Consider the following 15,832-nt stretch of genomic DNA (forward strand, 5'->3'; position numbering starts at 1 on the left):
AAACCAATGATGCATAAACCAATGCAAACCAATGATGCATAAACCGCGCCCCAATGGGGAATTTAAGTCCATTTAAAAACATATTAATAACATAAGATACGCAGATGATACTGTATTACTAGCTGACTGTATCGATGACCTCCAAGACCTATTAAATCTTGTTAATAATGCTGGTGAGCAACTGGGCCTAAAAATCAACGACAATAAAACAAAATGGATGACATTTGGACAACTAGATCACTCTGAATCAGTGATACAGTTAAATGGTTGCAATGTCGAAAAGGTCGAAAGATTTAGATACCTCGGCAGTATTCTCACGGAGACTCTTGACCCAGATGTAGAGGTTAGGTGCAGAATTGAAGCAGCAAGAACTGCGTTCATTAAAATGAAATCCCTCTTCTGCAATGATAATATCAGCTTAAAACTAAGGCAGAGAATACTAAAATGTTATGTGTGGTCGGTCTTGTTGTATGGATGTGAAACATGGACCTTGAAACTAAATACCATGAACAGGTTAGAGGCTTTTGAAATGTGGCTTCACCGGAGAATACTCAAAGTCCCATGGACCGACATGATCACCAACACAGAAATTCTCAGGCGGGCTAGAGCAGAGAGAGAACTGCTTAGATTAATAAAAATCAGGAAAATTTCATATCTGGGTCATGTACTTCGAGGGGAGAAGTATCACTTGCTCCAGTTAATATTGAAAGGCAAGATAGAGGGCCACAGAGGGCCTGGTAGGAGACTTGACTGCGAAATATACGAGAGTGGACCGGCATTAGAAGTGTAGAGGAGCTATTCCGGGCAGCGCAAGACAAAGAGACATTTTCTAGAGTGATCGCCAACGTCGGGGGGACCTGATACGGAACATAAAGAAGAAGAAGAAAAAAATATATTTCATCAACATCCACATTCAAACTTAAATACTGTTTTTTTTTTTTTAAGTTTGTGTTCTTGGTTAAATTAATTAAACAAGTTTGAATATTTGAATATTCAAAATAATTTATTTTTAAATGTAGTAAAATGCAAAACCTTGACTTTCTTCAGAAACAAAAATCCTGTTTTATTCGAATATTCCATCAATAACATAGCTTTAGAAAGAGTCACGGAAATGAGAGATCTTGGAATTATTTTGGACGAAAAACTAAGTTTCACCAATCATATCCATCAAATTGTGAACAAAGGTATGAAAACACTAGGCTTCGTATTAAGAACAACTAAAAACTTTAATTCTTTGCAAGCCATTAAACTATTATACGTATCTCTAGTAAGAAGTCTAATTGAATATAACTCAGTAGTTTGGTCTCCATCTTATAAAATTAACATTAACAAGAGCGAATACAAAAAAAAATTTCTACGTTTTATAAATTTTAAATTAAATATCCCTGTCGAAGACTTAAATTACAATTTCTTATTAAATACTCTAAAAATACATACATTAGAAGATAGACGTAAAATAAACGATTTAACGTTCTTATTCAAAATACTTAACTCTAAATTCGACTGTTGTGAACTCCTGCAACTTATAAACATACATACACCCACAGTAACAACACGACAAAATACAATATTCTACAGCAGCACACATAAGCATAACTACATTGCCCACTCTTCGATACAACGACTTCACACCATGGGAAATCATTACTTGGGTGATGTTGACATATTCAATACCAACTTGGCAAGTTTTGTGGATCATTTAAAACACTTATTTCAACAATACTCCTAAACACATCATGTAAACCAACAAATAGCTGTAATTTTCTGTTTTTGTTTCTTGTGTTTGTATGACTTGTTACATAGCTTTAATCAAATGTAATTTTATTCTTATTTTTTATGTTTGAAAGTATTTGTCAAATTAAAATTATACTACCAACCATGTAAAAGCCCTCTGGGCGTTAAATACATAAAATAAAATAAAAAATTTTTAGCCCTCCAAAGGTGTGTGATGTCATTCGCGTGCTGAATGTCCTGTAATTAGTGCATTTTGTATGAAGATTTTTTTATTCTTTTGTAAGAAATTTCAGTACATTTTTTTAACCAATGTTTTAATTAAGGGATTTTTTTAATTACAAAATGTCATACTGAAATTAATTGTTAACGTTAGAATTTGGGATTCTCACCTAAAACATCGCCATACAAAGCCCGTACACTGGAGCAGAGTGGTTTATTTATGCACTGAAGTCTACACAGTATCATTGATGTACCTACATAGCTCACGCCGCAGTAGTACGGCGGGCTCTCGCCAGCTTTGCCATTGCTTTTACGTTAATTTCAAATGAGTTCCTACTTACTCATTTTTACAAAAACGTTAAATTGACATGTAGGTGTTTTTAGTCGCGGTCGCACTAGTTGTTTGATTGCATTACATTATGGAGTAGCTTCAATTTTATCGCTTTGTATTTAACAAAACTTTCTAAAATGTCAGGAGATATTACGACGTAAGTTAAAATAATCGATAGAACTAAAAAGACAAACAAAAATCATTTCAAAAACCTAGATCAACGTACCTAACTACACAATTCAAAACTGTATAGCGACCTCTCCCTTATATTATCAAAGTAGCATGTAACAGAAAGAGATTTTTAATTATTACATTGCACAAACTCAACACGGAATACATTTGACATCAGATTTCATTCGACCAATCATGGAGCGTAAACACAGTAAAGCTTTTAAATCATTTTTCAAGAATGATTTATTAATTCTGAGAGGGGAAATATATAAGTATATTCCGAATCGGTATTTCTGGATCGACATGAATATATTTTTTAACAGTCTAAGGACGGGTTGTTTTACAGAATTTGAACAATTCATCATATTACAAAGTTGGTTTTAACGATCTGTGAATTGTCGGGCAGTTGTTTCACAAAACTGAAATGATAACAGAACTTGAATAGAACCCTCACAGAACTTGAAAATCAACTTTGAAATTTGATGAATTGTTCAAATTCTGTGAAACTACCCATCCTAAATATTTTTTACTCAAATTCTTGAGGCCTGCATGTCTAGAGAAAAATCATAATTGTTTCTGCTATCGTGGTACGAGAACACGCCGTCAGATGGAATGCAGGAAAACACTTCTTCTTCTTGACATATAAATTTATTAATTCACAATATAATTGCAGAGGATCTTATTTTCCTCTGCTAAAACTTAAACTGAAAGAAATAAAGGTCTAGTTTCCTCTATTCTTCAGTTTTCCCTAGGTTTACATAAACCTAGTAATTATCTCACGACTGACTGCCTAGGTACGCATGTACCTACCAGTTATTTCAACACTCGCTCCTCCGTAGGTACGTCTGTACCTACCCGTTATAGCAATACTCTAAAACTGTCCTTTTTCTGGGAGGTATCTGTATTTAAACTAAATTCTGAAGGACGTTTTACAAAAATAAAGATGTTCCACCCGCTCGTTGGCAAACAACATTCTTAACATAAATAAAATGCACTTAACTATTATTAATGATACAGACGTGACTTAAACAATACAAATATTTTAAAGGAATTATTGGGAGATGAAACTTTATTTGGGGTTTTTATTACTATGGGACAGGGGTGGGAAAGGTATTGGCAAATATTTTTAGGCATAATGGTTTAACTAGGGTCATCATAAAATAGAAAGCGAACAGCTCTATTTGAAAACTGCCGCCGCTTGCAGTAAAATGTCACTAATTCTTAAATCATAAATGATACACAAACAAGACAATATGTTTATAAAAATACCAGGCCAATGAATTGTTTTATTGTAGGGTCGAATCTGCAAATGTGGGAAACTACACTAAACTTGAAAATACGAACTGTGGGAACTGGCTTGAAGGTTAAACTTTACTGAGCAATATGTAATAGTCGCATTCTGGAAGATACATACCTCCTCCCGTGAAGTACTTCACAAAATAGGCAAAGAATGCGACTGTTATCTTTATTAGGTACCTACTGCTTGTCTACGAAAATTACCAGTTAAATTTATTAAAATGTCTAAAATACAAATATTTATGCTACTCTTAAAACTAGAAATTCCGTGGAATATGTAAATCTTATGACTAAAAATTGTGTAGTAGGTAATGTCTTTAAACAATAAATTCCGTAAAAAATGTAACTCTTATGACTAAAAATTGTGTAGTAGGTAATGTCTTTAAACAAGAAATTCCGTAAAAAATGTAACTCTTATGACTAAAAATTGTGTAGTAGGTAATGTCTTAAAACTAGAAATTCCGTAAAAAAATGTATATCTTACTGACTGACTAAATGGTTGTAGTAGGTAATTTCGCATTCACCTCCACCCTTAAACCCGCCTTGAGCATGTATGTATGTAATATCTAGTATTAATTTCTTCGCACTTTCTACTGAATTTACACTATCTAAATAGTCGTCCATGTAATGTTTTGTTTTTATTACTTTGACGGCCTGGGGATACTGACATAAAAATTGATCCGCGTTTTTATTTTTTTCGAATTGCGCCGAACAAGGTGATGATTTTGCGCCAAAAATCATTGAATTCATAACGTATACAGACGGGGCTACCTTACGATCTTTTCCACTCCATAAAAACAGCTGAAACGATGTATCTTCATCAATAATTTTAATTTGTAAAAACATTTCTTGGATATCGGCGGTAAATGCAATTTTATTTTGCCTAAATTTAAAAAGCATTCCTAGCAGAGAATTATATAGATCGGGCCCGGTTAAAAGCCTATCATTCAAAGAAATTCCCTTTGATTTTGCCGCCGCATCAAATACAACCCGCAGCTTTCCTGGCTTATTTGGGTTGTAAACAGCAAAATGTGGTAAATAAAATTTATCCGAGCTATCCGGATACCTACCACTGAAATTGAATTTTTTTGCATATCCTTTATCTAAATAATGTTGTATTTTGTTGCAGTAGGCTTCCGCAAATTCAGGGTCTTTGTCCATTCTCTTTTCTAAAGTTTTTAATCTATTTTCCGCAACCTGAAGACTATCAGGAAATATCTTTCTTCTTCCTTCCACAGCAAACCCGTCTCCCAATGACACCCCTGACTAGCGCGTTTTGTGGTACTTTCTAACAGGGAATATGCACGTTTATCATCTTTGCATATTTTCGGGCTCACTACTCCCATCTCGTCTATCTTAAAACTCTCTTTGATAATTTCATGCAATTCGCTATTTTCGTTTTCCTGAACATGAAAATTGAATTCCACACTATTTCCCGTTTTATTTGAAATATGGCCGAGCGCGACCCAACCAAGCTTTGTATAAGATAATGATACTTTATTTTTATCTCCCTGAACTATTTTTCTGGAAATAATTAATTCCCAGTTGTTTTGCCCAATTAACATTTGGGGTTTTACATTCTTATCAAAGCGAGGAGCGTTCTTTAAGTGTTTATTACTCGCAATGTAAGAATTAGATAGCGCCATTTGAGCTGGTATCTTTAAATCCCGAACGGTTCGAGCACTAGCTATGTACGATTCTACTTCGTTTTTACCTTTTATTTTTACATTTATTGACATAGAATCCGCGTTGTTGGAGCTCATTTCATTGACTCCATGCAATGAGAGGTCACTAACTGGTCCAGACAAACCGATTTGTTTGGCTACTTCTTGGTCTAACAATGTGACGGTTGACCCATCGTCTAATAGCGCATGAATATCTCGGCTTCCGAGTGGCCCGTATACCGTAATCGGAATAATTTTTAAAAGTACTTGATTACTTTCCCACGTGTTTGTGACAACTTCATCGGTTTCCACCCGATTGTGATTAACCAATAAATCATGAAATTTTTTGTTTGGTGATTTTAAATTTACTTTACAATTAAAACGGGAATGTCCGTACCCTAAGCACTTATAACAAACATTATTATATTTAGCAATTTCCCATCTTTGCGTTATTGGGACATTTTTAAATTTCTCACATTGCCAAATCTGGTGTTCTCCTTTGCAAACACAGCACGGTGGTTTTCCATTATTAGTGGTGTGATAAAGGAATTTTTTTGACGTATCGTACGAACGTTCGAAATGATTATTTTTGGATGCATAAGGCCTATTAAAATTTTGTTTATTTTGATGTTGATTAGCTTGCCGTGGATGATAATTATTACTATACTGCTTGAAATGGTTATTGGAAGCGAATTTAGTTTCGTTACTGATTTTAGAATTAAAACTTATTCCTGAGTCACGTGAATTAATGACGATTTCTTCCAGCCAAAGTGATAAATAGCAGAGTATTGGCTGTGTTGTGTTCCGCCTATCTTTGTCTGTAAGCCACAACGTTCGTAGTGTACTAGGCAGTTTACCGATTAATGTCGACAACAAATCTGGATTGTGCAAATGTCCGATATTTTTAAATGATTTTAACATAGAAATTAAATTTTTTACTTTACAAGAAAATCGAATTATGGCGTCTGAACTGGTATTCTCATCTAATTTACTTAAATTTCGGATCTCACCAATAGTTTTTTGTATGATGTGATCCGTGTTGCCAAAAATATTTTCTAACGTATTTATTATTTCCTTGACATTGCAAGGAGATAATAGAAGGGAAGAAACCGCGTCACGCGCCTCTCCTTTTAACGCTTTTTGTAATCTATATAAATTTTCGCTGTCAGATACTTTTAAGAAGTCTGTGGTATGATGGTATATTGATTTGAATGCAATCCATTCAATTGGATTGCCGTTAAATGTGGGAAGATCATTAACTTTGGGCCTGGTATTATATAAAGACATTGCCTTACCAATTGATTCCGCGAGACGGTCTTCAGTTATAGCAGGTGTTGGTCCCTGGAATCGGCCCTGCGACTCTGGCCACTGTTGCCCGTCGCGTTGCTCTGCTAAGTTGAATGGCTGCTCTGATGTAGGCAGCTCCCAGTAGCTCATAAATATACCACTCTCTAGATCGATATCTTCCGGCTTTTTGTATCCAACAGAATTATACAGTACTTAACCACAGATATACAAGCAGTACCTACCGTGCGGAGCAGAGCAGTAGACAAGGTAGAGGAAACTCAAGGCCATTTAAAAAAAGATGCGACCATAGACAACATAATTGCTCTCAGCCTACTCTATTCACTCACGCCCAAAAAAACTATTATAAAAATAAAAATGTCCTTGAAGCAGAAAAATGTCGAAATGTTTTCCAAGGGCAAGGTTCATCTGACTAAGAAAATAAACTTTTACAGTGCATTTCCTTAAGATGAAACTTGTTAATCTGAGAAGAAGACACCCAAAATGACAAGAAATTTGCAAAAACACTGAAGAAAATTTCCAAAACATGATTGTCCGACAGTTAGACGAAAAATTCCGACATTTTTCAGCCTCATGAACTCATGGTTACATATGTTTAAAAATCTTTAATTTCACCAAAACAATAAGATAATACAGGATAACACTAATCAATAACATGAATGAGTTTATCGATATAATAAATAACATTTATACGTTGTGGAGGAAGACATATGTCAAGTATCAAGCATTGTTCAAAAAACCGAACGAATAACCTAAAACTGTTAATTCACTTTAAACTTGAACTTACGTAGATAGGTTGAATATAATATGTTTATAACTCGCTAACACTATACTGGCTTATATTGTATTTTTATCACGAACAACTTTAACACCCAATATTTTCGACGGAAATGATAGTATTTCGGCAGCAAATGACAACCCGCGTGTATAAATAAACCACTGTCATTTTGTTTGAATGATTTGAAAACTGTCAAACGGCATAATTCCGTCATCTCTTTCTGTTACACGAGTCATTATGGTAGAGAGCGAGAGATCAAACCAATCCTTCTGTTCTCACCAATGAGATCTGAGCTTTTAGCCATATTATTCGTTTTCTATAAGAATTTTGAGGTGGGCGTGGCGGTTTCAAATGAGTTTCATGGCCAAAGCTTAGTTAAATGCCCCTGCAGTAGCTACTGCTTGGCTGCTGAGGCTGCGTCGACTGCAGCTGAAGAGATTGCCCTACCGAGGGCTGCTGATGCGATGTTCCTCTGGGTGGGAGTAGCTCGTACCGCCCGCCCTGCTGCTGCTGCTCCAACCGCTGTCCCAAGTGCAGCGGAAGAGTCTGCTCTGCCCGAGGCTCCAATTGCGATGGGAGAGTCTGCCCTGCCAAGGGCTGCTGCTCTGAGGATCCTTTTGGTGGGAGTGATGTGTACCGCCCACCCTTGTTCTGCTCCAACCGCTGTTCCAATTGCAGCGGATGAGCTTGTTCTACCCGAGACTCCATTTGCGACGGGAGAGTCTGCCCTGCCAAGGGCTGTTGCTGTGCAGTTCTTGTGGGCGGTTGTAGTGATGACCGCCCATCATGGAGCAGTTCCTGTTGCTGCTCCATTTGATCTCGAAGAGGCTGTTCATCGTGATTTCCAAGTTCTGATGATGAACTGTGATGTGACTGGTCCACCCAGTCATTGACTCTATCCTCGAGAGTCCGTTGCGAAGTCCTTGATGCAGCTTCTAAAACGAGCGCCGCATGTTGCTCCTCTGCTTCCAAGACTGACATTGCTGCAGCCATCTTTGCTTCGGCAGCCTTTGCTTCAGCCATCTCCGTAAGTAGGCGGGCCTTTTGTCTCGTGATGTGCACCTTGGTTGCTGAAGCTTTTATTTGAGCCTCCATCCAGCTGCTGCTGGTTCCCGCCTTGCTGCCGCAGACAGATGACGTCTTTGAGTGCTGTCCCGCTTCCATGATGCTGCTGTTCCCGATGCGGCTCGAAGGACCATATGTTTCTGCTATCGTGGTACGAGAACACGCCGTCAGATGGAATGCAGGAAAACACTTCTTCTTCTTGACATATAAATTTATTAATTCACAATATAATTGCAGAGGATCTTATTTTCCTCTGCTAAAACTTAAACTGAAAGAAATAAAGGTCTAGTTTCCTCTATTCTTCAGTTTTCCCTAGGTTTACATAAACCTAGTAATTATCTCACGACTGACTGCCTAGGTACGCATGTACCTACCAGTTATTTCAACACTCGCTCCTCCGTAGGTACGTCTGTACCTACCCGTTATAGCAATACTCTAAAACTGTCCTTTTTCTGGGAGGTATCTGTATTTAAACTAAATTCTGAAGGACGTTTTACAAAAATAAAGATGTTCCACCCGCTCGTTGGCAAACAACATTCTTAACATAAATAAAATGCACTTAACTATTATTAATGATACAGACGTGACTTAAACAATACAAATATTTTAAAGGAATTATTGGGAGATGAAACTTTATTTGGGGTTTTTATTACTATGGGACAGGGGTGGGAAAGGTATTGGCAAATATTTTTAGGCATAATGGTTTAACTAGGGTCATCATAAAATAGAAAGCGAACAGCTCTATTTGAAAACTGCCGCCGCTTGCAGTAAAATGTCACTAATTCTTAAATCATAAATGATACACAAACAAGACAATATGTTTATAAAAATACCAGGCCAATGAATTGTTTTATTGTAGGGTCGAATCTGCAAATGTGGGAAACTACACTAAACTTGAAAATACGAACTGTGGGAACTGGCTTGAAGGTTAAACTTTACTGAGCAATATGTAATAGTCGCATTCTGGAAGATACAATAATGTTTGGGGTAGTTCTTGAAAACCCTGGCTAAGAAATTTTTTTTGTAGAGTTTTGGTTAATTTATGGTGTATATAATGACACGAAATTCAAAAAAATCAGCAGATCTGGAGTATTGCTCTCAATCTCCTCCACCTCAACGAAAACAAAAAAATCCACTTGAAGGACGCGGGTTGTTTGAAAAACAGGTGAAGCGACCAGGGGCGGCTCTAAGGATCCAGTCGTGGTAGGTCATTTGAAAAAAATGTGTGATGTTTGTTTATTTGATATTGTGAAAAATGCCCATATATTATATATATAGTGTTTAGAGTCAGCGACTCAAAATACATATTATGTTAATATGGTAAATTGGAAATAAATACACAATCCATGTACTTACGGCAAATTATTTTTAAGATATTAAGTTTTAATGTAGTTGTGCACAACATTAAAGTAAATAAAATAAGAGTTTGATTCTATTTGACAATGATCTTTTACTTTTTTTGTTTTGTTTCATTCTAAATCGATAACAACATAAATAATTATTAAGTTTGAAACTTTTATATTAACATGCAGGTCTTAAAATGCTTCACACAGGATATAAAGCATCGCAAATAAATAATTTTGAAATTTTAGAAATTAGAGAACATGTCAATATAAAATCAGATATAATTAATAAAGAAAAAAAATTATACACCCTCTTTTAAATATTTTCCCACTCAGCTGGTCTTTCCCGTCTAACGATATTGTAATTCTTAATTCTGATAAACTCCGCCCACTCTTACCCCTACTCCTCCTTCCACTTCTTCTTTCCAATTGTAATCTATATTTAATTTTTGACTTCAGTGTATACTTACTCCTGATGAGGTGAACTTCGTTGAGTGAGCATTACTTCGAAACATGTATAGGTTGTATATATTATAATAAAGTGATCTAAACAAAGTTATTTGTATTTATTTTTCGGAATAACTTTATTGAGTAAAACCTCAAATTGTAATATTTAATTATTGAAGACAATATTAGTGGTTTCTAGGACCTAGATGTGACCGTATCCTTATCTGATTTTTCTGTTTCAGATTTTCGTTTAGAAACCACTAATATTGTCTTCAATAATTAAAGTTATTTGTGTTTTATAATGCCATCACAAACGCTTGTTAATAGTCAAGTAATTTTGCATAACTATGTGTATTGTTAGCTGCATATTTAAATATTCGCGCCAGTCATGTGGTTCGGTCTTATAATGCCAGAGGTGCGCTCTCTCAGCCATCAGGGAAACTATAGCTGCCGTGCGTATCGTCCATTTTCAAGGAACCTCAGAATGTGTGATTTTTTACAAACGTCAATCATTATCACATAATTGTGGACAATTTTCATTCTAATGTAATTAATCTAATGGATTATTAACTTTCTAAAACATATTTTCTTCGATATTATCCAAAAATTATATGAGCAGAAACGATGTTTTTTAAGAAATCACGAATTACATGAGGCGATCCTATTTCAGTATGAAATCGGGTCTTAATTTTTTGGGTCCGGTCGCCTGCAAACCGACATGAACCTTACGGTCCGTTAAAATTGAGGGGCATAGTGGTCGTTTTTTGCCTGCAGACCCCCGATTTATTTATTTTGAAACACAAGATTTGAATTTGGCTAATCAGGGGGCCTAAACCGTCCAGAAGCTGGCGTAATAATACTATCAGATATTCAGTATGCACTGTGCAAATTAAAAGTGTTGGCGGCAGTCATTTTGTTCTTTAGGACTCTGTTACAGCCCACTCAAAGAATAATAAGCGATGGAAAGATGGTAGCTCAATTGATAAGTAATCACATAAAGATATTTATTTACTGTCGTATTGTTTACTGTCATATTGTCACAGGAAGGCAATACTGCCAAAACAGACACAATTCTGACTATAAATAAATACCAGCCGGTGCAAATAAATTGTATGCATTTAACATGTGTTATTTCACATTTATAAGTGGTTATTTACATCGGAACTACAATTGTAGAAAAAGTTTAAGACTTCATTATTGTAATTCAGTTTATTTTATTATTTAAAAATATGAAAAACAACCTATTGAAAACAAGTACATACTTACAAACTTCAAATAAACAAGTTTTTAGAACGTTGATAATTGTTTTATGCAAAGTAATTTGATTTAACAAATAAAACAATAACGGAAATAAAAAATTTTGAAAACTCAACAAATAGAGATACAGTGCTTTGATGATGAATGATAAATAATGTTCTGCATATTGTTTGGTTTTTATAAGCTATAAGTTTAGTATTCTTACGAACAAAAGCATTTATTTAAGCGTTGTGACAATAGTGGTTTCTGTAATAGTTATCAAGTTCTAAACAGCAAATTATTACATTTTAGCACCTGAAAGTATTAAAGTATGTGAATGAGTTTGTATCTTTTGTGATAAGAATGGTGTGTTATGGGCAGGTTCCATTAAGTATACCTTTTAATTTGACATACATTTTAGAAGCAAATCCGTTTATACATCATTTTTCCATATAGCCAGTGAAAAAGCATGTTTATACAATACTTATTTATTCATTTAAGGTAAATAAGCTTGCCATTTAGAAATAGAGAAATGAAAATTATGAGCATTATTTTTAAAAAATGAGACAATGAAGAGAGCTAAGCGAAATAATTTACTAACATATTGGATGGGTTGTTTCGCAGAATTTGAACAGTTCATCAAATTCATTTTCGGGTTCTGTGAAAGCCCTATTCAAGTTCTATTATAATTATAGGCTAGTTGCTTGACAGAACTGAAATAATGACAGAACTTTCACAAAACTTGAAAATGAAATTTGAAGAATTGTTCAAATACTCCAAAACAACCCATCCTAAGTTTCACATAAATCAGGCAAGTCAGTTGCTATTAAGATCTTAGTTCGACAATTCTAAAAATGAAACATCAGTCAAGTGATGATGAAAGGAAAAATGAAATGCTAATATCACTTTTTTTCTAACATATATCTCAAATTAAACACTAGTGGAATAATAATTTATGGCTTCACAAAACATATAATTTATTTTCAAAAGCATCACAATGAATAAATTCAGTACAAAGCCAGGAGAGTCCTAATAAGTCGGTCTAGGGCCTACGAGCTTTCTTGCATATTATACAAATGTACACATACATACAGTGCCCTTGAGATGATTTTTCACAAAAATGGCGCTATATAAATTAGCCAAATATTATTATTATTGTACACAGCTCTAAAATATTACATTCAGCAATAAACATCTATCGATATATTATCATGAAAAACATAATACTTATAATTATACCAAAAAAAATTATATTGTGTTTATAGTAACCAACAAAAGTTTTAATATTTATTAATTAAGGAATTTTTGGTGAATTTAAAAAACCTATTCGATTTAATTATAAATAACATTTACTTTTGCTAAAAACTTATTTATAAAATAAATATGAAGTAGTGTGTATATTACGCATTTAATAATATTGTATCCATATCCCCCAAATAATCAGTCAAAATAAGAAGTAAACAAATCGCACACCTGAATGTGCATATTCTTCTTTAATATGGCGGAATTCTGCGCGCTGCAAAGTTAAATACTCATTGGCAAAGACATTCTTAATTGTTCTTGTGAAGGATGGCTCTCCCTTCCCTCTCTAACAAGACATTGAGGTACAGATCTTCAGGGGTGGATGTATCCACCAGGTTGAGGAGAAGAAGTACCTCCCCTGTCTGAATGGGATCTTTCTCACACTTCTTTATCACAGACACAAAACATTGGTTTTCAACCAATTCTTGGAATCTCAAGCAGTCCTCAACTGCCCAATCCTGGTTCTTCGGGGAAACACCGTGGAGTTTGGCTTTGATAGCCAACGCTGGTAGTTTCTTGAACATGCTTGGTAACTCTCTCAAATTTTCTACATCCACCATGCAATGGTCTCCATAGTCGATGAAGTACAATGATGCTAGATTTGGAGAATAGATGCCTTGTAACCTTACCCTGAAAATAGAACAAAAACATTAATAGGTACATTAGATTAGAGGAGAGGGGAAATGTAATACACAACCCATCTACAGCAAAGGAATCAATTTACCTATACCACTGTTGGTCTTTGGTGTGCATTGCCACATAAACATTCCCAACAATCGGATTCATAATCCTGTCAGTTGGCAGCATTGGACACGCCGCCTGCAAATCTCCCTGCATTTGTTGTAGCTCGGGAACCAGGTTGTACGGCTGAACCTGATGTCATTAAAACAGATTAATTGTGTATGCAAGAATTCCTCTGCCCCATTCCCGGGGGTATGGACAGATGTTGTGATGGTTAGTTAGGTTAGGTTAGGTTAGGTGCCATCAATTAAAATATTATGAGGGAAACAGTCAACTTACGACTTTGGTATATGTAGTATAATGTGTATAATCCTTGGCTAAGGATCTAATATAATTTTCTTTTATGCTTAAAATATACTCAAAAAATCTATGGGTTTCTAAATATAAAGGGATGAGTGGTCTTTATTATTAATTAACATGTGTATAAATAAATTTCCGAGCTGGTTTTGAGTAGAACAAACAAATTACTGTGCTGGTTTTGAGTATTACAAACAAATTACTGTGCTGGCTTTGAGTACGATAAATAAATTACTGTGCTGGCTTTGAGTACGATAAATAAATTACTGTGCTGGCTTTGAGTACGATAAATAAATTACTGTGCTGGTTTTGAGTAGGATAAATAAATTACTATGCTTGTTTTGCGTAGGATATAGATTTAAAATATATACATATGCTGATAGGACCATTGCAACCTCACCCTTTTTATCATAAAAAAAACTACACAGAGACTCTCGCTTGTGTAGTGGTGTACTGATAGATCAAAAAAAAAATTATTTGTTTTTTGTTAGAAGCTGAAGAATGAAAAAAAAAATAAAACGAACATTGTCAAATGACATTGAGTCTAAATTTAAACAGAATTGATAAACGTCGCCACACACACAGCATCTTTGGGAAATAGCGGGGTAAGAGGGGACTTTCGATACTATTGGTGTGCATAAATACATTCAAACTTATCATCTTTAAATTGATTTTCCTGTAAGTACATAATAGAAACAGACCAGAGCTCTCGGCGGCATGAAATAAATGGTCAATGAAGGGCTCACCACAAAGTTCCACGGACTGGCAGCCAGGGACACTTGCACATTGAACAGATTCCCCACCTGAGGAATGGTAAAGCGGGGCACCGTTTCCATAGAATCCGTGGGGTCTTTTTTCACTGAGTTATTTACATTCAAGACCAATCCCAGAGGAGAAAATATCCTTTCTTTCTTTTTACTGAGAGCTTCCAATAGGTCCCCCTTATGACCATCACCTAATTTCATGCTGAAACAAAAAATATTAATTATGACAAGCTATTTTCTTTAAGTGCTTTATTTAACTGTACATAAATGCAGGGACAGCCAGCGCTAAGGTGAAATTGGCAAATGCACTTCCAAATATTTTGAAGACGGTCATTCAATAGAACATTTAAATAAATCTAATTTGCCATCTGCACAGGCACATAACAACATCTGTATCTAGTAGTTCAGACTCAAAAATATTCCCCGAGCGGCGCACTGCTATCTAGTTACCATATATCTTGGGGTGGGGCGCGTTTCCATTTTCGCATAACCAAAGTTAGTAATTTTATATGGGAATAGAGGGAGACATCCAAAACAGTCTGAACCATGAGACAGAACATTTCATCAAATTTCTATACAAAAGAGACCAAAGTAACGGGCCCCCGAAGTAGAATAGGACAGCGGGCACGTAGTAGGTAGGATTTTATTGTTTTGTTCATTCATTAAATTTTTGTGAATTGCTAATACAGTGAAAACTATCAAGAAGTTTTCCAAGGGTCTGGAAAAAATACTTCTGAAGCGGGAAAACCTTATAAATGTGGGATAAAATGGGCCATTTTTCAAATTCAGTCTTCAAGGGACTGAAGAAACCAAACTTTGTGTGTAAACTTCTTGCAATGTGGGCATGCTGAGTCTGTTCTATTTTGAAATAATCTATGATTATTTCAAAATTTGCAAATTTTATAATGAATATTTTATTAGTTACCAAAAAAAAATGAAGCAACAATAAATAACTTGGATGTGATTTGAGATTTTCACGGCCAAAGTATTACAGTGATTTATTTTTGTGGTACTACGCCTTATTGCACTACATATTATATCTTTAGACAAGATTTCGGACAGCATTAATGGTATCTGAAAGGGTTGGCTAGAGAAAAAGGTAGGACAACACGGCATAATATCCCAAAAAATAAATCAAT

General features: G+C 35.1%; 1 protein-coding gene across 2 annotated transcripts in view; it reads right to left on the reverse strand.

Moving 5' to 3' along the window:
- Positions 1–11,254: 11,254 nt before the first annotated feature.
- tapas (tudor domain-containing protein 7 tapas) overlaps positions 11,255–15,832 on the reverse strand; it is a 50,835-nt gene continuing 46,257 nt past the window's right edge. For both annotated transcript variants that reach the window (XM_089649057.1, XM_089649061.1), the window contains exons 15-17: positions 14,676–14,895; positions 13,616–13,764; positions 11,255–13,521 (exon numbers count right to left, since the gene is read on the reverse strand). In XM_089649057.1, coding sequence (XP_089505183.1) covers positions 13,140–13,521; positions 13,616–13,764; positions 14,676–14,895 — 751 coding nt within the window. In that variant the 3' untranslated portion in view covers positions 11,255–13,139. The remainder of the gene's footprint in view (positions 13,522–13,615; positions 13,765–14,675; positions 14,896–15,832) is intronic.

Source organism: Hesperophylax consimilis, chromosome 3, assembly GCF_061612785.1.
Source record: "Hesperophylax consimilis isolate HC1 chromosome 3, BYU_Hcon_1.0, whole genome shotgun sequence".
Taxonomy (NCBI): domain Eukaryota; kingdom Metazoa; phylum Arthropoda; class Insecta; order Trichoptera; family Limnephilidae; genus Hesperophylax; species Hesperophylax consimilis.